This window comes from Rhinolophus sinicus, chromosome 1 (genome assembly GCF_057876585.1).
Source record: "Rhinolophus sinicus isolate RSI-liver-muscle chromosome 1, RSI-T2T, whole genome shotgun sequence".
NCBI classification, from domain to species: Eukaryota; Metazoa; Chordata; class Mammalia; order Chiroptera; family Rhinolophidae; genus Rhinolophus; species Rhinolophus sinicus.
Window position 1 is genome coordinate 90,276,782 of NC_142501.1, and position 26,592 is coordinate 90,303,373.

The following is a 26,592-nucleotide window of genomic DNA, read 5'->3' on the forward strand; positions in this document are numbered from 1 at the left end:
AAGAAGCGGAGTACAGCGTTAGGAATAGAGACAGTGGAAACATAATGGCTGTGTGCGATGTCAGAGGGTTAGTGGATGGGGGGAGGGAGATTCACACAATGTGAGGGATATAAATGATGAACGTCTAAGTATTATTTTGTCTTGTGCACCTGAAACTAATAAAAAAAAAAATACACCCTTAAAAAAAAAAAAAAAAAAAAGATAATGCTGCTGCATCTTGCCATTGTTCAAATTCCAAGGTAGAAGTTTGGATGTGGCTTCCCTTAGCCCACCACCATTTTCCTGGATGTTCACCGGACACTGACACTATGTGTCATGGCGTGGTTCCTAGATAATAGCCAGTGACTTCTTTAGCACAGGATCACTAGAAAGTGGAGGTCATGTCCAGGGATGCCAAGGGCAGGCCCACAGCTTAGGCAAGAAGGAAGAAAAAAATGGAGGGAAATTGAAACAGGAAAGGAAGTGGATCAACACAGGAGGGAGGAAGAGAAAAGCTGAAGCCAGAGGAAAGGCAGAACAGGAGTCTCTGTCAGAGCTCAGCGGTCCAGAATATTTGGAAGGAGTTGGGCAATTTTGACAGATTCTCTGAGAGCACTTGCAGGATAAAAAGTAGGGTACAGAGCCCAGGGGACGAGAGAGATTGGTAAATAATAGGGGGATGAGTAGAAAGGGTGATTGCCTTTGAGTGTGTGTCTATGACATCATCTGGATTCTGTGACTGAAAACAATCAGGTGGGGAGCTCAACTGGCTGTTCCAGTGTCTCGTCACCTGAGTAGCTGGGGGGACAACTATGCGCATTTCCTCCCATGTCCTCTGGAGTCCTGCTCAACAAGTCATTCAACAATTTTGCCTAAGAAGAGAGAGGAGACAAACAAACAATCACAAAAACCCTACCCTGACAAAACCTAAGATCTAGTGGAAAGATGGACAAGTAAACAATTAAAATAGTGGGAGGAATAATGTAATAGATACCTGATCCAGCTGTACTATGAGAGCAAAGGGGAGTGCCTTCTATGACTCTGTGTGTGTGTGTATGTGTGTGTGTGTGTGTGTGTGTTGCAAGCACGCGCATGTGCGTATGTATGTATAGTTCCCAAATAACAGCAAACATTTACTCAGCACTTAGTATGTGTTAGGCAATGTTTTGAGAGCTTTTCACAAATCAACCCAATTAATTGTAACAACACTATGAGGTAGGTCTCATTATGATCTCCATTTTAGAGATGAGTAAAGTGGGGCACAGAGAACTCTTAACCATTTTGCTATATTCTGCTTCTCACTTAAACTTCATGGCAATTCTACAAATTTCACGTTCTTTTAGTTTTACAGATAGGAAGTAGATTCCAAAAGAATTAAGCACTTCACTCAAAGATAGTTAGTAAATCACTGAGTTGGAATACTTGACCTAGCTTGTCTGAGTTCAATATCCCATGTTCAGTCTGCTTTCATCAACAGAGACAAACACTTGACCTTTTCATGCCTTAGTTTTGCCAATTATAAAATAGGAGAGAAATATCCTAGTGCCAAGCACAAAAAGTTTCGCTAGCCTGGTGGTCTTTGGAAGATCTACCTTTGGGGGTGGAGGGAGGGTAGTCAATTTTCAAAACTGGCCCAGACCTCCTGGGACCCTCACTGGACAGGAGAATTCTGGAAAACAGCTCATTTCTGTCTTCAGCAGATCTGACATGGCCAGAGGAGAAAGCCTGAAATAGAACTGGCTGCCCTTACCCCTCCACGGGCTCAAGGGAGCCGTTTGTCTAGCTCTGAATAACCCAGTCTATGAAGAATATTCTGGGAATTTCCTAATGCGGCAGGGCATTTGACTGGATGATTTCACTGTGCCAAATGAACTCTCCTTCCCATCCTACTGTCAAGATACGAATTGGCACTATTCAGCCAGAGGATTAAAAAGAAAAGGTGTAAGATATTTAAAAGCATGAAAGGTTATCAAGAGGAGGTTGGGAAACAGTTCACCTCCACCTCAACTGTGGCTTGGACAAGGAGAGCTTTTGAATATAGTCATAGGGAGTCTGATTAGCTGTAAAGAAGAACTTCCTACTATAGTGGAGATATGCTGGAATAGATTATATCAGGTTCAAGGAAACAAGTTGTGAATCTATTTAGACAGGTGCTGTTCAACAGAAATGTAATGGAGCCATATATGTAACTTTAAATTCTTTAGTTGCCATATTAAAAATGTAAAAAGAAACAGGTTAGATTAAGTTTTATAATGTATTTTATTTAATCCAATAGAGCCAAAATATTATCCGCAAAATAATGTAATCAGTGTAAAAATAATTAATGAGATATTTCACATTGTGTTTTGTATTGTTTTCTAGGCACGTCTCAAGTGCTGAATGACCATATGTAGCTAGAGGACACTGTATTGGTCAGCACAAGCCTAGGATTGCACATGACTGTCAGACACCCAGTGGTAAATACAAGGTGTAGTCTGGTTTTATTTACAGGCAGAAAGTTCTCTAGGAAACCTGATGGCCTATGAGAGTAAAGGCCAAGAAAAGCTAACCTTTTGGAGCCCGTCTTAGCCTCCCTCATTGCTAGAAACGTGAAGCCCCATCGCCCTCTGGGAATTCTTAGAACCCACTCCGCAGTGTTTTGCGTTCTCTTTCAGTAGAGAGAAGCTGACTCCCTCAGGTCTGTCAGATTTAGTGTTCAGGAGGGTGGGAAGAGCGGGGTGCCCAAGAGAACAAGGAAAAGGGTTCCATCCTGGGATAGACAGGTAGCGCTCTCCTCCACGGCAGGAGTCGGTGCCCCTCACCCTGCCAGTCTGTCTTGTTGGTGGGAACAGGAGGAGCCAGTGGGACAGAGGGGTGGACAGGATCAAATGTACCCTTCTGGGGTGCAGTGTGGGACATAAGCACTGCCTCGGCACTATTCCGAGTTCTTTGTGACACCCCCTTCTCCAGCTCCCTGCATGACCCTCTCCTCACCTTGTTCTCATCTCTGCACAATGTCATCTGCTCTAAAAGAGACACCTCCACTCCCCACCCCCCTGGATTGCTCTCTTTCCTCCAACTCAGCTTTATTTTTCTTTAGCTTACCACTACCTGACATTATAAATTTAGTTCATTGTCTGCTTTCCTCATTGGAATGAGAATTCCATGAGGGCAGGGCCTTCTTAGGTTCAGCACTATACACCCAGGGACTGGCTCAGTGTCTGACACATAGTAGGTGTTCAATAAATATTTTTAACTGAATTCTTTGTGAAAGGAAAACTTGTTATAATTCAAAGGAAAACCAATCGTACACTCCATTTTTTTCTCAGAAAATTTCTGAATTTGGATCCATTCACTGCAACATCTATGTGAATGGCAAGATGAAATAAATGGGAGAAATTACAGATATGTCCAGTGTCCTGGAGAGGAAAGCCTCTGCTTCCTCTATTCTTTACAATCCAGAATGGTTTCACCTTCCTCAGTAGTGTTCCTGGAAGTTTTCTCCCTCTATGTCTCATCATTAGAGCGCAGTGTAGTTATTCCTCGTGAATGAATTGGTTTGTTGAATTCCGTAACCATTTAGTTAAAAAATAATGAAGGGAGGGAACCAAGGTGAATTATTGGTAAGGACACAGACGACCCGGCTGAGGTTACAAACTGGCTGCATTCTCTACCCTGTCATTCTCTACCATCCTATTAAAGGGATTTCTTTAGACCCTGAGAAAGAAGAGTTCAGAACTTTGTATGGTCAGAACATTCCCGTTCACCCTGCAACTTGGGTAAAGAATAAATTTACAAGGAAAGAAACCAAGGAACACAAAAAGGCAGAAGAGTCTCCTTACCACTGAGTCCCACCCAAAATGGCGAGATAGATAGTAAGGGAGTATTAGTTTGGGCTGAAGAACACAGGGGCCCACTGCCTCCTTCTTCACACCTGCACTGCAGAGAATGGCATTTCCTGAGCACAAGTGCTTCCGAGGGCCAGGCAGCAAAGGCCTTATGTGGCCAACTGGAGAAGAGGAGCTGATGTCCCCAGCCTCACCCCATCCAAATTGGAAATTCCAGTCTCCCTTCTACGCCCAGGTACAGTTACTCTTCCCTGGGGTGCAGCCTACAGGCCTAAGGACATCTGAGTTCTGACCCATCCCATCCATGTTGTCAGACTGGCCTACAGTCGTCTCACTCTCATTCGCTGGTAGCATTACTCCTCCAAAACATACATGAATAAAGGTCTCTGGAAGATGTTGAAGAATTTTCAAACCTGAGGAATGAATTGCTGAGAATAAAGTTGGAGGAGATACCTTCCAGCGCTGGGGCCTGTGCACAGCGTCATAGTATACAGGCCAAGCTCACTCATTGCCCTGGCAACGCACACAGTTAGTCCTACGGAAACCACTACAGGAACCCAGCTCAGCATGCCACTGGGCCCTCTTCAACCTCTATCCCAGGCAAGTGTGTGGTGGTGATGGATGTCAAGGCCTGGGAGAGAGCTGGACTATTCCACTAAAGTCAAGTCTAACTGAAGCCAGGATCTAGCAGGCCAGAGCTTGGTAAGTGAAGTCGCTCAATAGTTTGCTTTTCATTCTATGTTGATCATCTCCATCACTATTCCCCTTTTGGCATAATGGAAACTGAGCAGGACTTGGGAGACAGAACACAAAGGTTTGATTCCTGGCTCTGACGTACAATAACTTAGGCAAGTTTTCCAAGTCTCAGGGTATTAATTTCCAGGGGCTGCCATAACGAAGTACCATAAACTGGCTGGCTTGCAGAAGAGAAATATATTGTTTCACAGTTACAGAGGCTAGAAGTCCAAGATCAAGATGTGGGCGGGGTTGGTTCTTTCTGAGGCTGTGATGCCTCCCTCCCAGCTTCTGGTGGTCGGCTGGCAATCCTTGGCTTATAGATGCATCACCCTATTCTCGTCCTTCATGCTCACATGGTGTTCTTCCCGTGTGTCTTTCTTTGTGTCCAAATTTCCCCATATGTCCCCAGTATGACATAGTCACATTGGCTTAGAGCCCATCTTAACTTGACTTCTCTGTAAAAGCCCTCTCTCCAAACAAGACCACCTTCTGAGGTGCTGCAGATTAGGACTTTAACACATGAATTCGGCAGGACACAAATGAATCCATAACGCTTAGCTAGTTTCCTCATCATTAAATGGGGATCGCAATACAATTCTCCCTCATATCATAGTAGTGGTTGTGAAAGTGCCTCAAAGAGGCTTGGTCCATAGAAGGCCAGTGGATATCTGGTTGGTGCTGTCTGGACCAGATTGTGTCCCAAGGGAGCAGGGCTTGGATGGGGTACTCATTCTGTGAGTGTCCAGCACATGTGAGCAGGGGCTTGACCAATGCAAATCTGACGACAGATAAGCCAGGGCTATAAAATGTCTGCTATCAAGTGTTGGTGAAGAAGTGACCACGGACCCCCTCATACACTGCTGACGGGAGTACACAGTGGTGTAAATACTTTGGAGGGCAGTTTGGCATTATGTACAAATGGGGAAGCTGTTCCACTCTTAGGTATATACTCTAGAGAAATGTTTATACATGTCCCCAGGAGATATGTGCAGAAAAGTTCATAGCAGCTTTGGTTGTAGGTAAAAAAATGAAAACCTAAATTTCCTAAATGTGATTCCTGTATTCATACACAGGAATATGATACAGCAGTTAAAGTGAATTAACTAGCTATGTCATGGATGAATCTCACTAATAAAATGCTGAGCCAGAATGGGCAGGTTGCAGAACAGCTACACTGGGTCAGGCAAAATGAAATGCTGTGTAGCTTAGGATACAGACACATCGGATATGCATATAGAGTATGGAGAGAAATATGGGAACGACAAACACCAAATTCAGGGAGGATGCTATGTGGGGAGAAGGGGAGGTGTCTGCATTTTTAAAATGAGGTCGCAAGTAAAGGGCATTGGTTATTCTTTATAACTTTCTGCCTGTTTGAATTCTGACAGTTTTTGAAGAGCCAGGCCTGGAGGAGACTTACATAAAGGAGAGGGAGGAGCTGGGCTCCACTGTGGAGACATCAAGAGCTGCTCTTGTCACTCCCTGGAACCCAGAACCCAAAGTAAATAAGCTAGAGACCCATCTGACACCAGCCACGCTGCAAGGCTGAGACCCTGAAAGGTGAAGCTCTCCTGGTGAGGGGCAGGACAAGAGGCAAGGACATGTGACGCTGTCCCTCTTGTTCTCAACCTAGGTATTGGCTTGCACCCTTGGGCTGCGAGAACCCCAGGTGGAGGAGACTGGGGGCCGCAGAGCCGACCAGCGCCCACGCACCGGCCCGCACACGCCTGTGTGCCGAACGCACACCAAGCACGCAGGCCGCTGCTTCAAACAACCTGACAGTTTACAGCCCCCTTACGGCCCCTTGCGTGGACACACACACACACACACACACACACACACACACACACACACCCCTTCCACCGTCCCTTCCAGCCAGGACCCCAGAATTACAGCTGCTGCAGAGCCTGTCAGCTGCAGGCCCCGCCGACCAGCCCTCCCTTCTCATGCTGGGTTTTTCCAGCACGGCCTCACTCCCTCTACTGCAATCTCTGGGAATTGGTGTCTGACGCGGCTGCTCCTGCACATTATTTATTTATTTCCTCTTTTCCTCCTGCTGAGACCCTTCTGTCAGGAGAGATACAGCCTGGGACGGAGCCAGGCAGGAAGCTACAGGGACACAGGAGGCAGAGAGTCCTGAGGGAAGTGTCCCTCAGAAGCCCCCACCCCGCTCATAAGCTCATCAAGCCCCACAGGGCCATGAGCAGCAGGCAGGAGGCCATGAGACTGGGGAGAGACTCCAGTGTGAGGGGACAGGAGGCAGAGCTTCGGGACCGAGCACACCTGAGCCAGCAGCGCCGGCTCAAACAGGCCACCCAGTTCCTGCACAAGGATTCGGCTGACCTGCTCCCCCTGGACAGCCTCAAGAGGCTCGGCACCTCCAAGGACTTGGTGAGGCAGCCCTCTCCCCTCTGCACCCACGGAAGTCCTCTGGCCCTTTTTCCCCACCTCCCCAGCCCTACCTGAGGGTGGGGGTGAGGTGAGACTCTAAGCCTTCAGATTCCCCTCCCTCACTGGGAGTGGGGGACAGGCAGTCCTGCCAACTGGAGGGGCTCCCTTTGACCATTCTCTGCTCTTTACTGGGGATGTTCCCATAGCTTGTGGGCTCTGAGGGGACCCTGTTCTCATTGCTCAGCCCCCCCCAGTAATCCAAGGCTTATTTCAGGGTGTGCTGTGCTGTAGAGGAGCACAGGCTTTGCGGGACACAGGATGCTCTGGAGCAGTCATTTACGGCTGGGAGGGCCTGGCGGACCGGCAGTTCAGGGTTGCGATTCCCCTCTCTGTAAACCAGAATCCCCCATACGGGCCAGGCCACTCATTTGCCTTTTCCCCTCAGAATGAAGCATTAAAGGCCTCCATCCTGCCAAAGCATCTGGGTTTTCCTATGGCTCCTGCCAGGCCACCTGCCTCCTTGAGTGTCCTCTTTCTCCCTCTTAGCCTCCCTCCAGGCTCCTTTCCTTCCAGCCCCTCGCAGCAGCTTTGGCCTCCGGAGGGAACGGGGTGGGGAGTAACAGTGAGGAGGTGAGTGGGCCAGGGCACAAAGCACACACACATTCCCCTAGGAGAGTGAGGTTAGGCATGGCCTTTGAAGCCACGTTGCTTGGGTTCAGACCCTGCTCTGTCACTTACTCAGGCAAGTTACTTTACGTCTCTGTGCCTCAGTTTCTTCATCTGTTAAATGAGGATAAAATTAATAGCATCTACCTCCTAGGGTTGTTGTGGACTTAGAACAGTGCCTGGGTGATACAAAGCACTATCTAAATGCTAACTTGCGTTATTCCTTCAGCTACTATTCCAGTTAGCCTCAGAGAGGAAAGTAAGCTCTGTGAGGTCCAGAGAACATGGAATCGTATCTGGCTTCTTGCTCATAGAAGAAAGAAAGACTTTTGTAGAAAGGTTTGGCACTCTGTTCATGCTCCCAGCTCCTAATCTGAGGGTCTGAGAGGAGGGGACTCGTGCAACCTGAGAAGTATGAGGCCGTTTCCAGGGGTCTCAGGCCACTCAGCAGCCCCTTCTCCCTGGGAGCCTGGAGGCAAACACAGCCCCTCACTGCTTTTCCTGCCCCAACCCTACCTTTCCAAATTCCTCCCAGTCAAATGTTCCCCCTCCAGGAACACTGCGCAGTGGCCAGGCAATCCCCTGTCCACACCCTGGCAGCTCCCAAAGAAAAGCCATCAGACTGAGGTTTCAGTCCAGAGGACCTCCAGGGTTATTCCTTCCTGCAAACAGCACGCACAGCTAAGAAAGGACGGAGCAGGGAAGTGGGCTCTCTGGCTCCCAGTGGCTAGGCCCTCACAGCCTCTGCCTTTTGGGGACCATCCTACAAGGATTTGGCCCTAGAGAAGGGCCACTCCCACGGGAAAGGTGGGAGGAGCGCTAGGAACTGCAAAGCAGCCTTCTGACCAGTCCCAGGGCCAGTCCCTTTTCCCAGAGCCCGGTTTCCTGCTGGCAGCAGCCTCAAGGGCCTCATTAGGCCAAGGATGGAAAAACAATCCCAGGCTCCCGAGGAGCGAGGGCAGGTGGAGAACCCTGTGTGGAGCCTGGAAGAATACAGTCTTCTTCAGCAAGCATTTATTGAGGGCCTATTTATATGCTGTGCCAGGCCCTGGGATATAAAGATGAATGAGTTGCAGACTTGAGCTCAAGGACTCCCAGGCTAATGGGGGAGTGAATAACATTTGTGAGAAGCCCAGCCTCCTGTGTGGAGGGAGGAGTACAAGGAAGTCAGAGAGGGCTTCCTGGAGGAGGTAAACCTGCACTAATTACCGGATGGTAATCCCAGGTTTAAGATAAGAACCTCTCCCCCAAATAAAGAGTAGTTATTTCTTGAACAGAGTGTTAAGCTAGTCATCCAGTCTGGCCCCGGGAAGAGAGAGACAGAGGAGTCTTAGGAAGAGGGGAGAACAGGAGCAATGGCTTGGAAGCAGGAAAACAGTCTTGGGTAGCAGTATATGCAGGGTGGCTGGGGCAGATGTGTGTGGGATGGGGTGGGAGGGGGACACAGGCAGACTCAGGCAGTGACCAGGTCATCTGAGCTGTGGAGCTCCTTAAAAAGTATGAGCTCTACCATGTAAGCATTGGCGGGCAGGGGTGCTTTGATGGATTTTAAACAGGGGTGTAACATGGTTAGTTTTGTTTCATTTGGGTGCTTCTCAAACCGTAATGTACACATGAGTCATCGGAGCTTCTTGTTAAAAGGCAGCTTCTGATTCAGTAGGCCCCAATTCTGCATTGCTAACAGGCTTCCAAGCGATGTGACAGCTGCTGAGCTGAGGACCACACTTTGAGCAGCAAGGGATTTAGATAATCATTGGCTTTGAGCAGGTGTACTTGAGAGGTGGCAGTATGGGAGGCAGGTTCTTAGGAATGTAAGGAGGCGTCCCAGTGACCCAGGGGAGCTGTGGTGAGGCTGGAATAAAGGCAGAGATGGATGGCAGGGATGGGCTATGCACGCAGGAGGCAAAACTGGTAGAATTAGGAAGTGATTGGGGGAGGGGAGGTTTGCAGGTGAAGGAGAATCCAATGATGACTGCCAGCATCCTAGTTTTGACTATTTTTTCCCTTTTTTGTTTGTTTTTGTTACTTTGACTTCTTTTCATCACACCATCAGCACAGGGATCTGTAACCCATGGAAGGATGAGGCCAGAGGAGGAAAAAAAAGAAAAAACATCCAAAATAAAAACGTGTTGTAGACTAGAGACAGAATTTCCCCCAAGCATGACACTAGTTCCTGAAGTGCCCCATCAGCCAATATTGACACGGCCTAGAATGGACCGCTCTCCTCCTCCTATTTCTTCATCACTGAGCACTGTATTGGGTCCCAGAGAAATGGCATGCTTTGATCCTGGGGTTGACTCTGCTCTAATGATCTGACTGCTGGGAGCCTCGGGTAAGCTCCTGCCCCTTTCTTCCTCCTGTGAGACTCAGGACAGGGTGGGCTTGGAGACAACGCCCTGGGATAGCTAAGGTGGGGGGACGGAGCAGCCTGGATACTTGGGTTTAGACCTGTCTGCCTTCCTTGTTCTGTGATGGAGCCAGCAGCCGCACAGCGTGATCCAAAGACGCCTGGTGGAGGGAAACCAGAGTCGGCTTCAGGGGGCATCCCCCCTGGTGCAGGCCTTGACTCATGGCCAGGAGAACAGGAGGAAGACCAGCACGACAGAGATTCCAGCTCTTTTGGTCAACTGCAAGGTGAGAGGTCCCCCAGGCACTGGCTTTCATTAACAATCCTGCCTGGGCCTGGCTCACTTCACCCACTCTCCTTTCTGCCCTGGGTGCGGGAAGGAGGGAGGAAGGAAAGGCACCTCTCCACCACGCCTGGACCTAAAAATGGGATCCCCTATCTTCTTTACTGTCTGTCTCAAAGCACCTTTCCTCTGTGCAATTCAATCTGTCACCACCACTACGCCGTCTCCTTTATCAAAGTATAATCCTTAGATGTGAAAATGTAAATACTCTTCAGTGGGCTCTACACATACAGAGGGTGCCAAAAAAATGTATACACATTTTAAGAAAGGAAAACTGCATTAAAATTGTAATACTCAATATATACCAAGACCAAAAGATGAATACAAGTCACGTTTGACTTCTGGAATCACAAGAGGCGCTCAAAGTGGTTCCCATCAGCGTCCAGACACTTGTGATTATGGCAAACTACTGCTTGAACAACGTTGACCAAAAGTGTCCACTTGTGGACATTTTGGCACCCCCGGTAATGGTGTGTGTTGTATGGATAATGCAACCCTCCTGGAAAAAGCTGAGGTGAGGCCTTGTCGTCTCTGGAGCCACTGAACCACCCAACCAATACTGAACCTTCCTAATAAATGCCCAGTGTTCTTATGCCACTGTCTTTGCTCGGCCACAATCATTCTGCATCCACATTCTATAATCTTTTAAGTCTCAAATGTTACTTCCTCCTTGAAACCTTTTCCTGATTTCCCCACAAGGAAATAGCCTTTCCTCCCTCTCAATGTCTAGGGCACTTTACTCACCATCCTTTCACAGACCTTAAGTCTTTCTACCATACAAATTTCACTTTCTCTGGACTCCTAAAGAACAGCGTTCATTGCTGTGCCTGCCAGCCACGTATCCGTGCATCACAGATGCTCAATAAATGTGTGGAATAAGAAAACCGTGTGTGTTTGTGATACCCGAATGCAACCCAAAATGTCTGTGTATATCCAAAAGAACGTGTCTTCCATTGCTCCCCATGGTGAACCCCTCGCTTTCCCGCATCTGAATTTCCTAACAAGATATCCTGGTCTTCTCTTCCCTCCTCTACTCCTAACTAGATTTCTCTAACCTGAAGGCTCCCAACCTCCCAAGAATTCCCCTAAACAACCAGATCACCATTTCCGGTCAAATCGTTCCCAAATGTATGGATGGACTCACCACCACGGGCAGCTCGCTTCCTTTTTTGATTCCTTTATCTGAGCCAGTTTTGCCTCATCTGCATGTGTCCCACAAAAACCACCTTTAAAGACTCAGTTCATCCCTTTCATGTGGTTTGGAAAGGGAATCACCAGGGCTGGGAAAGTGAAGGATCCAGCCAATGCCTTCTGGGCTCACCAAGTCCCCACAACCCTCTTTCTCAGTGCCAGGACCAGGCGCTTAGGGTGGCCGTGGACACCGGCACCCAACACAACCAGATCTCCGCTGGATGCCTCAGCCGCCTGGGGTAAGAGTCTGGCCCAAAAGAGTGGATGGGACGGGGCTTCTTTTGGGAACGAGGAAAATATTCTGCAATTAGGTAGTGACAGTTGCTTATACCTCTGTGTATATACTAAAAACCACTGAATTGTACCCTTTAAAAGGGTGACTTTTATGATACATGAACTGTATCTCAATAAAGCTCTTATTTAACAAAAAGAGTCGATGGGGACTCTGGCAGAGAAGACAGGGATTTGGACCCCATGTGGGGCCAGGGACTGGGTGAGAACCCAAGGTGGTGGGAGGACCATTAGCGGACTAAAGGGATGGGGGTGGGGACCGGGGTGGCCATAACCCTTGCTTCCCAACCACAGGTTAGGGAAGAGGGTCCTAAAAGCCCCAGGGGGGGACCTGGCACCTGGGCCCCCAACCCAGGTGGAGCAGCTGGAGCTACAGCTAGGCCAGGAGACCGTGGCATGTTCCGCCCAGGTGGTTGGTAAGTCCTCCCTTCATCAATAGTCCAGCTTCTCACCTCTTCTACCTTTCTCTCCTGGGAGGGGCAAAGGCGGAAACTTGCAGCCTTGCCAGCACCAGACAGGTATCCCCAAAGATTCTCTGACTATCCCCAATGTCTGTGCCAAGATTCTCAGACCTCGGGGGTGGTTCGGGCAGAGAAGGGCATGTGCTGACAGGAGGGCAGCGGTGACCACAAGTACCCTCCAGCCTCTCCTGTTTCCAAATGATTCCTGCAGATGTTGAGAGTCCTGAATTCTGCCTTGGACTACAGACCCTGCTTTCTCTCAAGGTAAGAGGGATGCTAGCACTTGCACCCACACTTGGGGCCTGACCCAAGGGCTGGGCAAGAGGTAGGAGGCCCAGGTGTGGAAGCATGGGTCAGGTTCTGATGAGAAAGACAGGGAGATATGCGCTTTTGCTTTCTTAGAGTTTCCTGATTTCTCCACAAGTGAAAAATATGGAGAACTGGGTCCCTCCCCAACTGGATTCCTGGTGAATGGAAACAGGGAAGCAAGGAGCACGGGGAAGCTGTGGGAAGTGGGAGGCGGGACAAAAAAGAGGGGATGAGAGAGAGGTTACCTTCTGAGGTAAGCGCCTATGTCCCCTCCCCACCCCCCAGTGCTGCATCGACCTGGAACGTGGCGTGCTGCGGTTCAAGGCCCCCTTCCCAGAGCTGCCCTTCCTGCCTTGGTACCAAGAGCCTGGCGAGTGATTGTTGCTCCGGTCAGTCCCCAGAGGGAAGCACCTTGACATAGGGGAAGAGCCGTGTGGGGTATGGGGACATCACTACAGCCAGGCAGCTGGGGACTACTTTGTCTGTCCCTTTTGTCACCACCCTGACCCTGCTGTCCCATTTCCCTCAGTCAGCCACAATCCTCTCTGCTTCTCAGCAACTTCCCTACCCCGAGGAGATTTCCCTAGAGAGCCCAGGTTCGCAGGGTTCTGGTTTCCTTGTTCTCTCTCTCGTTCTGCTCCCGAGAAGAGCGAAGCCATATTGGGACTGCAGAAAAGGACACAAGCAAAATGGGGCTGTGGACTGGGCCATGGCAGGGTAGGTGCTGGCCTGAGTCGAAGGCTAGAGCCCACTACTGCCCTCCACCTGTCCCCCAACTCCACCCCAAACACCCCTCAATTGCCTACATCCCCACGTCTCTCACCTCACCTTTTGGGGCTCATTATCTCTCACAATTAGAAATCACACCTCACCAACCTGGCTCCCTGGCCCTGCTGGTGCCTACCTTTCCGATTCTGTACATGTCTGCTTACAGTTGAGTGGGGGAAGAAACAATGAATGAAATAATTTAATACAATAGGAAGGTGGTTTGGTAGAGGAAGGCTAACTTACAAGGCTGGGAGCATTGTTAGTTACCTTTTCTGGGCTCGCAAACATCAGAAGCCAGTTATTATTTGATTACTCTGTGCAAAACATTGGATATACCTCCAACTTTTGCTCTGCATCTTTATCCTTCTCCACTTGCTTTTTCACCCACTGAACTTCACCCCTAAACTTTGGGGTGTGTGTGGAACATCCCTGTAGAGAACTGCCCCCAAAGGTGAATAGGATGGTGGGGTTGTGAATTGTGACTTCACCTAACCAGTATGCCTTCTTATTTCTAGAACTATCCACCTCATTAGACCTTCTTCCCGCCCCTCATCTCTGGCCTTCTGAGCTGGAGCTTGTCTTGTTTTGGAATCAGTGGCTTTCTATCCCCCACCAGGCTCTGAGCCAAAGCAAAGAGACAAGGAGCCTTTTCTGACTTCACTGTGAAGAGAGGAACCCAAACCTTAAGAAGCCAGACCCCTGAGTGTCTTTCTGGCTGGTTTGAGCATCTTAAATCATGGATTAGGGGTAAAGGAAGAGAGTGGAGTAACTAACCCGAACTAGGGAACTAGGAGTTTGGGCTGGAAATGAAATCTTGAGCCGAGGGTAGATTAGAGGAGAACTGAGATGCAAGGCCCATGACACCTGGCCTTACCTTTCTCGACGGAATACCCTGTCCTCATAAAGAGAGGAGAGGGGCTCACTGTCACCTGTGTGATAGCACCCTGGTCCCTCACTGCCACGCTCCATGACCTCTACTCTCCTGGGCTCACCCTGTTCCTTCCCCTTCTGCCTCCTGCTGCTTCTGTTATTGCAGACCCCAGGCCCTATGGCAGGCCCTCAGCTTAGCTATTTCTCCATTTGAATAAATACCTGTTTCTCTATGTTAATGTCCTTCTTTGGTTTTCCTCCATGCCTATCAGAGGCTGCATGATAACTCTGCCCTTATTCCCTTACACAAAGGAAACGGGGATGTGGACCCTTCGTCAGGTTGACTGATCCAGCGCAGGTCAGTATAACAGAGAGCAATGGCTGTCAAAGTCCGTTGAACATAATTCTCAGCAGGAAATAAACTTTATATTGCACTAATACGTGCATACACATACAATTATAACAAAACACTATTTCCCTGCGCTGTAAGCAATATACTCTATTTTTCATTCTATTTTACTCTATTTACTAAAAGAATGCTGACCACAACCCACCAAAAGATTGCAACGTACAATTTGAAAGACAGTGATTTAAAGCACACAGAATTAAGAGCACAAACGATAAAAACAGCCCAAGATGTAATTCTGATTGTGGTCTGGATCATAGACCTGCATCAGATTTTAAATGTCTATTGTTTATTACACAATAAGGTGTTTTTGTGAAAATGGGTGGGTGGGAAATGGAGCAAGGCCTATGAAACTGCACACTACTTGAAAATACGGCAAAATGAGACAGTGCTGGCCCAGTTTGTTTGGAAAATAGAAGAAAATCATCTCAGGGTTGCTGGGGACACAGGAAGCCCAGACTGTAACATGTCCTGAAGGACCCCTCAAACACAAAACAGATCGTTTGCCATTCCTGTAAGAAGTCCCACTGTCAGTGACCTGGAGTTGTGCCACGGAAGACGAAGCTTGAGATGAGGTAGAGCCCTTACCTCACCGCTCCTCTGGCCCCAAACCTAGTTTCCTTATGCGTGTGGGGCCATGCACAAGATCTGTGCTCCCCCCTCACAAACAAGTCTGTTTTCCACATAAGAGTGGGGAGCTGTGGGAAAGGGGCAGCCCCAGATGATATGGGATAAGGTTGGGGTCCTACCACACTGCTGATGTGATGGGTGAGGTACACAAGAAAATGGGGCGAGGGTCAACTTGTCTCCTTTCACCAAGAAGACCGTGAGATCTATATTCACAGTCACCCTGGAGTCGTTTCCGTCCTTCCATGGTCCTCGGGAATGTAGCTTCCCTTCCTGCCAATACCACGGATACCGTGGGGGAGGTGAGGTTCACAAGGATCCTTTCTCAGCCTGGAGGGCGAGTCCAGCTAGGTGGGGTCCTGGAGGCTTGCAGGGGCACACGGTGGTGGCTGGTCGGGATGGTAGAGGGTCTGGTGGACCAGGCTGCGGATTGCTGGGAGATCATCAGGATCTGAGGGCAAGAACGGGCTGGTAAGAGGCTGTGGAGGGCCCGGGCCCCTGGGCCCCTCCGGCCCCGCAGCTCTCCTGGGACTCACCCACGCCCAGCTCCCGGAGCAGGCTCTCGTAGTCTGGCTCAGCCTCCAGCAGCTTCAGCAGATTGGTGGACTCCATCCGCTCGAGCTGCACCTCCCAGTACACGTAGATCTTCTGGTTGAACGTGACATACACGAGGCAGGGGCTGTTGCGGCCCTCTTTGCAGGCATACAGGCCTGGGAGGTGGGGTGGACACAAAAGTCAACAAGTTTTAGTCCCAGGTGTAGGAGGCCAGAGAACAAGATACCGGCATGAGAGGCAGTGGTTTTGACCCTCCCACGGATGGCAAGCGGAAAACTAAAGGCCTTCTTTTCTGTGTCTTCTCTCTTGAGAACTCAGTAAAATAGATAAAAGAGTAAAATATCTGGCCCATTCCAGATATAGAAAAACCACAGTAACAAAACCCAGGCAGAACAGCATCCAAAAACACTGATACAATTTTCTTATCTTAATGATAGCCCTGGAGTAATGAGGGCAGTCTCACTAATCCAAGGGATAGGTTAGCAAAATGAGACCCGGAACTAAGGCTTCTCTGGGGAGGCAATCCCTATTCACAAGCACCTTAACCTCTCAGGTCACTGGAGCATGTACACTAGAGCACGTCCAATTCTTATTTCAGTAACCACGTGGAGATAGCACCATGTCACCCAGGGGGTTAGTGCTGGCTTCCAAGGTTCTGATTTGGAACTAATGGGAACGCTCTGGGAAAATGTTCTTCAGAGTTCTGACGAACTCAGAGGGGAAAGAACTTTCTGATGTCTTCATACATATCTCAGACAGACAGGTGGTAAGAACTCAGCTCATTCTTTAAAACATTCAGCATTGGAGATCTCACTATCTTTTATTTTTCCTTATTTAAAGCTGTACGATGGCAATTTAGTTCCCACCCATCATCCTCTAATGAAAGAGCTAAGGGACTCATTTGTTTAATGAAGACTCACATTAGGGGACACACTGAGAGTGGAAACCAGAGGCAGACAAGTATGGCTGGGGGGGGGGGGGGGTGCGCAGGACGGGAACCCACCTGCACAGAAGGCTCGGACATTCTCGTCCACTTGGAAGCGGACAACCGTGCGGTTGTGATCAATGATGTATGTCTGTCCGTCCCAGGCACAGGCCACCACCTCCTCCATCCCGTTGCCCTACAAGAAGCCAGAGACAAGATCGCAGGATGGCCAGGAGCCGTTTTAGAAAGAGATCGAATGACGGGACTGGGTGAAATACAAAGGAGCTGTGGACTTGGCTCTGGGTGACAAACAGCCAACGGGGAAAGCAAATAGCCCTATGCTTCTTACTGAATTTCTCCCATGTGCCAGGCACCAAAAGGGACGCCAAACGAGCCCCTCATCTCAGGCTCACAGCAACCCTGTGAAGTAGGCAGCAGTACTGCTGCTTTGATCCTGAGGAAACTTCCGTTTCTAGAAATAAAGGCACGCACCCAAGGCTGCTCATTTGGGAGGGGGTGGAATCAGGCCTCCCACCCAGGCCTGTCCCACCTGACCTCGGATTCTCGTGCCTCTCCGAGACCATCGCACCTGCACGATGGCAGCAGAGCGGGCAGCCCCCGCTGCATTCAGGGGCGAATGCCTTAGGAAGGAAGACAGACTCATACAGGACAAGAAAAACACTACGAGACATTCGTCTGGAGTTGGGGCTGATAACTAACTTCTGGACCCTAGAAGCTATGACTGCTGCTGGAAGGTACTAATGTGTGCGATTCCCCAGAGTGCAGGGAATAGTGCCAAGCGTGTGGAATAAGGGGAACTCACTTCAGGGGGTTAGACCTGTCTCAAGAGAGCATTAAAATAAAGGTTGAGAGTTCACTGACAAGTGAGAATGGCCTTCACTGAAATCTCATCTCTCCGTGTGAAGAAGGTAAGAATGTTCCTCTCCAGCAGGTTTTCCACTCACCGTGACATCCAATTTCTCTAGGGCAAAAAGCTGGTGATCCACCTGCACTGACCACAACAGTTTGTCCGCTTCTTCCATAAGCTTCAGTGTCCCTTCAGAAGGAGAGGTAGTCTGAGGTGGGTGCGACAGAACCCCTGAGCAAACCCCCCAGACCCATACCTTCTTACTGCAGCACTGGCCCATAGCTGACTAGGGAACTCACCATCCAGGGTACAGAGGGCAAAGAGGCCAGAGGCACCACTGTCAGGGGTGTGGCCTGTGGATGGGACAGAAGAAGAAAATACAAAGGTCAAGGCGAGATCAGAGCATGTGGGGTGAGGGGCGGCCAAGGGCAGGGAGGGAGAGGACAGGACTGGAAATGAGGGGAGACATCTCTCTCCCAGAACGACCTTTGCCCTCAGCTCCCTGCGTCGCCCCACCCCACTCCACCTCGTTTGATGTTGCCAATGAGGTGAGTGGAGACATTCTTGTTGTGGATGCGGCCGGACGTCTGGTGAAGCATGACATCTCGGGCAGCTGGAGTCTCCCTGTGGGCAGGAGAGTAGGGGCTCAGTGGGAAACCACGTGAGCTTAGTTCTTCAGTGCCTTTGTAGCCCCATCTCCATAAGAGCTTCCAAGATGTGAATCAACAAGGAAACCTATCGCTGACCCCATCTGGCCCATGTGACAAGTAGGAAAGAGAGGAACGGAGCTGCCAGATTAGAATCTTGGAACATCTTCCAGTTGCTAGGAGGTTAAAGCCAGGATTCCCTGGGTCCCAAAATATACTGACAGGAGGGCTGAGGCAGCTCGGCCAACTGCAAACTCATCCATGGCCATGTACATCCAGGAGTCCACCTTGTTTCCATGCACCCCACACCATCCACAGGCCTGCACCCCTTACCTGCTGTCCTCCATGGCCCCCTCAGAGGTAGCAGGGGGCCCAGTGTCCTTGTTCCAGGTACACAGTAGAATTGCATAAGCACAGCCTGGCTGCGATACCATCAGCTCAGGAACACCCAGTGGCCCTGGAGTCACCGAGAGGCTGTCCACCTGCACCAGGGAACAGGGGCTTAGAGGCGGTTGGACAGAGAAGGAAGTGGGGCCCTGCAGAGAAAGGGGACAGAGACGGGCCCTGGGAGCAGTCCCTCAGGCTTCGAGGGTGGCAGCAGGAGGAATTCTAGAGTTCACAGGGCTTCTGCCTGGTGTTATCCTCTCCACACACACACCATCTGCTTTCCACTGTGCAGACCTCAAGAGGATCGCGATCCCAATACAGACCATGTCACACTCACCTTCACATTAATTCTTAGGTTCCTTCCTATTGGCCTATTATTAGCAATTTCCCCTAAGACCGATTTGAAATGATCTTTAGATCTCTCTCAGCAAGATGATTTTCCCTTTTTCCCACCTGCGCCATGGCCCACGACTGTTCTCCCACAACCCCCCTTCAGGAGGCCTTCCTCCGTGCTCTCTGGGCTCCGTGGTACCCACACTCAGCCTCTCACCTGACCCTCCAGCATCCATTTCTTAAGTGACACCAGCTGCCCTGTCGGATGCTCAGAGCCGTCACCCACATCTTCCCAGCGGAAAGCCCGCACCACACGATCTGTGTAACCTATCACCAGCTCACAACACCCATCTCCATCTGTGGATCCAGAAAATAAGACGAGTTTGGAGCCAAATCTGCATTCCTTAGCTTGAATCCTCCAAGCTTCCCCTCCCCACTCCTCTGCTAATGTCACCACCCCTGGCACTTTTATCCGGTATGATTCAGGCCCAATCTGTGGTGGAACCACATCACACAACCTGAGTCTGGCACTGGGTTGCCTGCTCCTCCCGTGCTTACAACACCTACTTGTTCCGGGACCCTTCCCACCTATTTGCTCTGTAGGTCCTGTCACTGCTTTCTTTTCTCGTACTTCTCTCGAGCATCCGGATTCCTACCATACATCTTCAAGGCAGCTTGTGGCCAAAATAAAAACCCTGTAGTTGCATGGCTCACTCCCGTGACCTTCTTTTTTGATCAAATGTCACCCTCTTGGCAAAGACTTTTCCGACAACTCTACCGCGATACTTCTAGCCCCTCTCCGTGATTTGTTTTCTCCACAGCATTTACTACCTTCTAATACACTATGTATTGTGTTTTCTGTCCCGTTCCAACAAAGGTCCAAGACGGCAGCAATTTTTGTCTGTTTTAGTTACTACTGCAATCCGAATGCCTACAGCAATGCCTGGTTTATAATGACAGTTCAGTAATTGGACACTAAATGCACAACAACTGCACAAATGAATACTGAGCCCCACCCCCAGTCCCCCGAGGTCTGCTCTGTTAGCCACTGACTCCTGTTCCCCCAGCTGCCTGCGCAGCCTGCATGCCCACCGATGTCGCTGATCAGCATGACCTTGGTGTTGGCTGGGATGTGCTGCTTGAAGACCGGACGCTGCTCCTCTCCCATTAGGGTCTCATGGTGCCCAGAAGCATCCAGGGCCTTGGCAGGCGTCAGGTCACACAAGTGAAACCAGCCCTCAGCGCTCACTGCCACCACCAGGTTCTGGGACAGACAGAGATATAGGGGAAATGGACCGGGGAAAGGAAGTCTGGACACAGACTACTCAGCAGAACACAAAAGTCAGCGCTGAAGCCTTGAACTCTCAACTGATTCCCACCTGGAGACAGGAATCGCTTGAGATAAGGCCTTGGAGTTACACTGAAGTCTCCAGGTCCCCGAGAGTCCTTACCTTTCCTTTATTACACACATCTCCAACCCCAACGCAAGTCAGCTGCAAAAGAAGAAAGGCAGGCTCAGGGGGACACAGAGAGAGGCCAGGACCCTTAATGTCTGTGAAGCAGGAAGGAGCGGGTGTTCTAGTTACCGCCGCTCACTGAGAAGCTGTGCCACGTGCCCTACACTGACAGGCCGCATTAATCGAGTTACTGCGCTTTAAGGTCGGCACAGCTAACCCCGATAGCAGTATGAAGACCTGAGGTATTTAAGACAGTATGGGCTCAAAACAAACACTCTACACAACAAAAATTCTAATACAGCCAGACTATCATGTTTCTAGACTTATTCACATAATGCCCCCATTTTCTACTGTATTTTGTAAGATCAGACAACCTATGCAGTTTCCCTAAAGTACTAAAGGAGTCACTCCATAACATAAAATAAAAAACAACCCCGCCGTGTGCGTGTGTGTGTGTGTGTGTGTGTGTGTGTGTAACAGCTGGTAGAGCAGTGACTGGGTCTTCCCTCCCAGAATCAAATGAACCCTGAACCAGTGGCTAAGCTGAGTAGCTGGTGAGTTAGGACACTGGTGAGCTCCTGTGTGGATTCAGCCATGACAGTTCCTAGACAGAAGAAATCCCTTCCCCCCTCAAGACCCAGGGAGTTGAATACTGACCATTCCCTGGCAGGAACAGGTGAGCCATGGCCGGCTGTCATCATTCTTATACACAGACAGCTTTCCGCTGGTGTCTCCCACCACCAGTTCATTCAACTTCAAATGGAGAGAGAATAGTGTTAGCATGGGGTCCTGCTGAACTACCTCAAACTCTTCTCACCTGGGCCCGTCCTGGGCAACTCACAAGACATCAGCTGTATCTTCATCAACTTCATTAAACATGTTTACAACAGTTATAGTTTCCCAGAGTTTCTTTATTTCTGTTAAGGTGTGTGTGTGTGTGTGTGTGTGTGTGTGTGTGTGTGTTGGGGGCAGGGGAGGTTAGAGGAATGGGGCAACTCAGAATCTATGATCCATCCCAGAAAAATCTGACATCTGAACAGCTCAATGAGCCACATGCCTGACTTTGGCTCTCATTTTGTCCATTACAAACGGGAATATTCTGAAAACAACCCAAAATATTCAACTTTTGGAGAATTTAACTTCAAACCTCGTATTTAATTAGGGATCGAATAAAAAGAAAATGTCTGCTCTGGAGGCCTGTCCTCCTTTAGCAAGACCTTTTGACCTTGGTGTGAATGAGTAAATACAGGGGATGGCGGTGCCACAGGGGGCAGCACACCGGAGTTCCTAGGCGTCAGCTGCCATGCTTTGGGCCTATGGTGCCCTCTAGTGGTCGCTGAGCTCTCGGGAGGGGCGGCTCCCTGCATGGAGCCTCTTCTCTCCCAGGGGTTCCCTAAAGGCTGGCCAACCTTTCCAAGGGGTAACAATAATAAGGGACTCCAAACCCAATTTCCACAAACAGCTTCATGATTTCCCCTTGAGGGTACATCCAACACCTCCTTCTTGTCCTCAAAATAGAGTGACTATTAGATTCTCAGGAGATTTCATTATAAAGGCAACAAAGATATACCAGATCAACAGTTAGGAAACATTAGCGATGAATTGGAATTTATTAATAATGATTTACTTTATTTGAATCTTAGATTAATTATTTGTAATAGTTATGGGAGTTTCTTGTGGGGCTATTAGATCGTACTAGCACAAAACAGGTTTGTTTACATCAAACCCTCTACACCTGATATTTCAGTCACAGCTGCCCCTGGACGACTTCTGCAGACACACAGGAGACACGCTTCATAGCGCGGAGGTTCAGAGTGTAGCTGCCTGAATTTGAACCCAGCTCTCTACACCTAGTTTTTCATCTATACTCAAAGATCATAAGCCTCTTAAGGTTGTTCGAGAACTGAGCTAACAGGAAAGCACTTAGAACAGTGACTGGCATACAGTGGGTACTGATACCAGGTAGTTTTCAGCATCCAGTTAAATATCTCCAAGGCTAAAGATCTTAGCATCTTTCATACAATTCATTCTTTTTTTATATATTCATTCAACAGATACCATAGTCTATAAGTAGGCCTCGGTAAAATGTTTACTTAATAGACAAAAAACAAAAAAATTTTTTTAAGAAACAGAAAAATCAGTGAAAGAATGCCCAGTCAGCCCTTGAGTCTTCAGGTAAAGCTGGACAACCAGTTCGGAGTACGAAGATAAATGCCACAGACTCCGTGCTGAGAAGGACCTCAGTTTAACAAGGGCACAGACACAGGAATAAAATCATAAAACAGTATGGTAGGTGCAGCGAGCCAGGCAGAGAATGAGGCAATGGCAGGAGTACTGGAAGAGGACAACTCCAGGGCAGCCCATCTGCTTTCCAGCAGCTACAACAGTCTCCCCTTAGCCGTAGGGATACGGTCCAAAACCCCTAGTGGATGCCTGAAACTGCTGATGGTACCGAACCCTTATAGATACTGTTTTTTTCCTACATATACATACCTATGATAAAGTTTAATTTATAAATTAGGCACATAAAGAGATTAACAACGATAACCACTAATAAAACAGAACAATTATAAAAATACACTATAATAAAAGTTACATGAATATGGTCACTCATTTCAGGGGTTCCTTTGCTGAAGTCTTCATATAGGCTCAATATTTTCTGGCATACCATGTTGCCGTCAATTGGAACATATTTCCTGTTCGGGCCTTCCACCTACAAATTTAATGCCTTTTCCATTCATCACAGACTGTGGCAAATAACTTCTGCAGTTTGAGGTGCAGCAGAAAAATAAGCACAAATTTCTTTTTCTTTTTTTACAATTATACGGATAGAAGATTTGTTCTTACCATAGATCTTAGCAACCTCAACATATGATTTTTTTTTTTCCTTTTGAAGTAGAGAATGTTCACTTTTTCACTCAAAGGAAGCACTTGAGGACTCCTCTTTGCTATATCCGGACTGCCAGCATCACTACTCTTGTGCCATTATTAAGTAAAATCAGGGTGACTCCAACACAAGCACTGTGATACCGGGACAGTTGATCTGATAAGCAAGAGGCTAAGTGACCAACAGTGGGTAAGGTATACACTGGACAAAGAGATGATTCACGTCCCAGGCGGGATGGAGAGGGACCGCATGAGATTAGAACAGCACGCAATATAAAACTTATGAATTGTTTATTTCTGGAATTTTTCATTTAATATTTTTGGACTTCAGTTGACTGCAAGTAACTGAAGCCACGGATGTGGGAGGGGTGGAGGGTTGTGGAGGAACTACTGGATAATGCACCCCAGCAGTTGCGCTTCTGTGGTTGATTCTGGTTCTGGCCTCTGGAGGCCACTCAGTGACACTAAAGAACCCCAGCTTGGTAGTAACACCATCAGTCAGAGATATTAAGGGAAAAAGGAGGTGAGATCTTTCTGTGATCTGCTTCAGCCATCTACAGACTTTCTCCCTCCTGGTGTATCCAGGCTTCGGTGGGCAGTCCTAGAGGGTGTATATTTCATTCCTGGTTTCTCCCTCTGACTTAGCAGAAAATAAATTAGTTTCAAAGACCTTTAGACTAAAGGTTTATTAGAATGAAATAAGTGTTTTTCCTACCCCAAATTCCAAATGCTGGCCTGGGGAACCAATAACAAAATTTTTATCCACACTTGTGCAGCCTGAGTGTACCACATCCAATCACTGGCCCACTAGCTAAACTACTTGCCCTTCTTTCAACTGTATTTATTAATAACAGGCAAAGCCCTTTAACTTGCTTTTCATAATAATCCTCATTTATTCAACAAACATTTATTGTCTTCTATGTGCCAGGTATTATTCTCAGTGTTGGGAACATAGCAGCAAAAAAACAGACAAAAAATTCCTATCCTATCCTAATAGAGTTTACAACTCAAGTTAAAAAAAAAATAAATATATATATATATATATATATATATATATATATATATATATATACATATATATATATATATATATGTATATATATGTGTGTATATATATACATATATATATATATATATAACAAATATTGCAGAATTCAGAGTATAATAGTGCAATTCACTTAGCAAAGTACAATTTCCAAAAAAGCTGATGCTATGAAGCTATGAAAAAAAAGGCACATATTTTTCCCTTTTAAATAAAGAAGACAATCAGATAACATGGAAAATATTCTCATCTAAAGACACTTTGCTAATTTACTATTTTAAAACGCCTCGATTTTCTCATAAAAATTGTACTGCTTGGCATATGAAGAAATGTGAAAGCCTATAAAACATAATGCAAATTTATGAGAATAACTTTTTTCTCCCTAGAGCAGGTACAGCCAAAAGAGACCTCATAAAATACCTTCTCCATCACAGCACAGAGAAGTCTGGGGGAGAGGGGAGGATGTTTTAGCCCTCCCTTTTTTTTTTTTTTTTTCCGGGAAAAGAGAGCACAGAACGGTAGGGAGGCAGAATAGGGAGATGGGACAGAGGGTGGGGGAGGAGGGCAATTCTTTATCTTTAATAAAGAAAAGATAAAGTCTGGAAAAAAGTGTTTCACACCAGGAACAGCCCCCACCCTTTTGATGCTCCACCCCAGAACCCTTTGTATATTTTAATCAATGCACCTCATTACACTTTGTTATTCTGGTGACTACCACCCCACCTGATGCTGAGAGCTGGGCCTGTCTTGTTCATTTTTTAATTCCCAAAATGTAGCAGTGTCCTTGGGGCATAATGGACAGTTCCGTAAATATTTGCAGACAAACAGAATCAAATACTAACAACAATGGCACTAACACTTACTGAGCTGTTAACTGTGTGCCAGGCATGATGCCACCGGCTTTACCTGTATTAATTCATTTAAACAACGAGAAAAGGAACGACTGCTGAGGGAAGAAAAGGTAGGTGGAAACTGTTTTTGTAACTCAACCAAGATGTAGCGCTTTCCAGTTTCCAGGCACCTGCGTGTTCTATGGAGCAGGTACTAAAGAAAGACAATAGGAGGGTGGGGGCATCTGTTACCGCGGAGGGAGGAACCAGTAGGGAGGCGAGGCAGCGAAGTACAGCAATGTATTCCAGCGCAAGGGGCCAGAAGTAAGAGCAGCGGAGGTGCTTTTAAAGCCTATTTTGAGGCTTTGAAAGGTAAAGTGATTTGAGAGGTGATGCCCCTGCAGGAAGCATGACAGTAGCCGTGAACCAGGAAATTTGGCCACCAGGGTTTACTAGGCTTCCACGGTGAACAAGTTAGTGAGCCAGGCACAGGAGCAGTTATTCATGCCCCTAAAATAAACACCAGACCAGGGCCCCAGGCCAACGCGGCCAGGCCCCGGCATTCAAGCGATCCACAAAGTTTCCCTAAGTCCGCCACGACAGTCGCACCGCGCAGCCGCAGCTCACGCTGCACGCTTCCCCCACTTCCCCGGCCCCGCCCGGCCCTGCGCAGACCGGGGCTGCGTCTGTCGCAGTGCGCATGCACTGACCGTATCGTTGTCGACGTCTCCGAGGCAGATTGCGTGCGGGAAGAGGCTCCCGCTGAATTCCAGGGCTACGCGCTGCACGTAGCTAACCGACCTCATCGCACTTCCAAGGGCCGAGGGGTCGAAGAGCCCTGCGAAATGTTCCAGGAGCCCCTCCCGACAGCCGCCGGAGCGGAAGGCCACCCAAAGGGGAAAGTTACGTCACCGCCTGAGCTTCCAATCCCGGCCTTCCTCGCTTCACCTTAGAGAGGAGGCGGGTCTTCCGAGCCCTCTGGGCGTAGGGGCGGGTTTGCCCAGCTACTGGTGTGAGTGACAGGGGCATAGGCCACTCCTTTTCTCCTGAGAGCTTCCGCGCCTGGGTAGACCAAACCTGACGGGGCTGATCTGTTCCCTTGGCAACAGGGCTTTCTAATTCTTGACCTAATAACCTTGACCTCTTCCTTTGTTGCCTTGGCAATGAAGATTCCCAACCATCAGACCATCCCAGAGAATCAAAATAATCATACTAACCGACACATGGTTTTCAACAGTGTTTCCTAAAAGCTACCTGTCAGGAGTTGTGAAAACAATGTAGTGAACGAAACCAGTATTTAGAAACACGAAATAGAACCCAATAAAAAATACCAAGTGACTTTTGAATAGTAAGGTAAGTAATGTTTTTGTGAAACCTTTGTTTCAACTGTATATATGTGTTAATTTTTAAAAAAATGTTTAATGGTGTCTGAGCTTTGTATTCAGTAC

At 48.3% G+C, this 26,592-nt stretch overlaps 2 protein-coding genes across 4 annotated transcripts; one reads left to right on the forward strand and one right to left on the reverse strand.

Annotated features, from left to right (window-relative positions):
* Positions 1–6,487: 6,487 nt before the first annotated feature.
* Positions 6,488–14,414, forward strand: NRIP2 (nuclear receptor interacting protein 2). 2 transcript variants are annotated; one of them, XM_074325234.2, is made up of 7 exons: positions 6,498–6,935; positions 10,083–10,235; positions 11,639–11,721; positions 12,068–12,189; positions 12,446–12,498; positions 12,829–12,932; positions 13,827–14,414. In XM_074325234.2, exons 1-6 carry the CDS (start codon positions 6,744–6,746, stop codon positions 12,919–12,921), a joined length of 696 nt encoding a protein of 231 aa, XP_074181335.1. In that variant the 5' UTR covers positions 6,498–6,743; the 3' UTR covers positions 12,922–12,932; positions 13,827–14,414. The 2 variants fall into 2 exon arrangements, with proteins under 2 accessions (XP_088657621.1, XP_074181335.1); XM_088801495.1 differs by lacking the exons at positions 12,829–12,932; positions 13,827–14,414 and adding an exon at positions 12,637–12,805 and having other exon boundaries at positions 6,488–6,935.
* Positions 14,415–14,737: 323 nt separating this feature from the next.
* On the reverse strand, positions 14,738–26,085 carry ITFG2 (integrin alpha FG-GAP repeat containing 2). 2 transcript variants are annotated; one of them, XM_019719530.2, is made up of 12 exons: positions 25,855–26,084; positions 21,044–21,139; positions 20,381–20,422; positions 20,022–20,193; positions 19,147–19,286; positions 18,543–18,691; positions 18,089–18,186; positions 17,862–17,915; positions 17,660–17,751; positions 16,773–16,890; positions 15,751–15,924; positions 14,738–15,665 (listed from the first exon to the last, which is right to left on the reverse strand). In XM_019719530.2, the coding sequence occupies exons 1-12, from the start codon at positions 25,948–25,950 to the stop codon at positions 15,562–15,564; spliced, it is 1,335 nt and encodes a 444-aa protein (XP_019575089.1). In that variant the 5' UTR covers positions 25,951–26,084; the 3' UTR covers positions 14,738–15,561. The 2 variants fall into 2 exon arrangements, with proteins under 2 accessions (XP_019575089.1, XP_074181333.1); XM_074325232.1 differs by lacking the exon at positions 20,381–20,422 and having other exon boundaries at positions 25,855–26,085.
* Between the last annotated feature and the right edge of the window lie 507 nt (positions 26,086–26,592).

What these genes read in the sequence shown, in the direction of transcription:
- NRIP2 (XM_074325234.2), top strand. Translation starts at nt 6,744, where the DNA reads ATGAGCAGCAGGCAGGAGGCCATGAGACTGGGGAGAGACTCCAGTGTG. An exon ending in ATGTTCCGCCCAGGTGGTTG is followed by an intron (nt 12,190 to 12,445) that starts GTAAGTCCTCCC and finishes TGATTCCTGCAG; the next exon opens with ATGTTGAGAGTCCTGAATTC. An exon ending in AGACCCTGCTTTCTCTCAAG is followed by an intron (nt 12,499 to 12,828) that starts GTAAGAGGGATG and finishes CCCACCCCCCAG; the next exon opens with TGCTGCATCGACCTGGAACG.
- ITFG2 (XM_019719530.2), bottom strand. Translation starts at nt 25,950, where the DNA reads ATGAGGTCGGTTAGCTACGTGCAGCGCGTAGCCCTGGAATTCAGCGGG. An exon ending in CATGCTGATCAGCGACATCG is followed by an intron (nt 19,287 to 20,021) that starts GTGGGCATGCAG and finishes CTGGATCCACAG; the next exon opens with ATGGAGATGGGTGTTGTGAG. An exon ending in TGTCCGAGCCTTCTGTGCAG is followed by an intron (nt 15,925 to 16,772) that starts GTGGGTTCCCGT and finishes CCCACCTCCCAG; the next exon opens with GCCTGTATGCCTGCAAAGAG.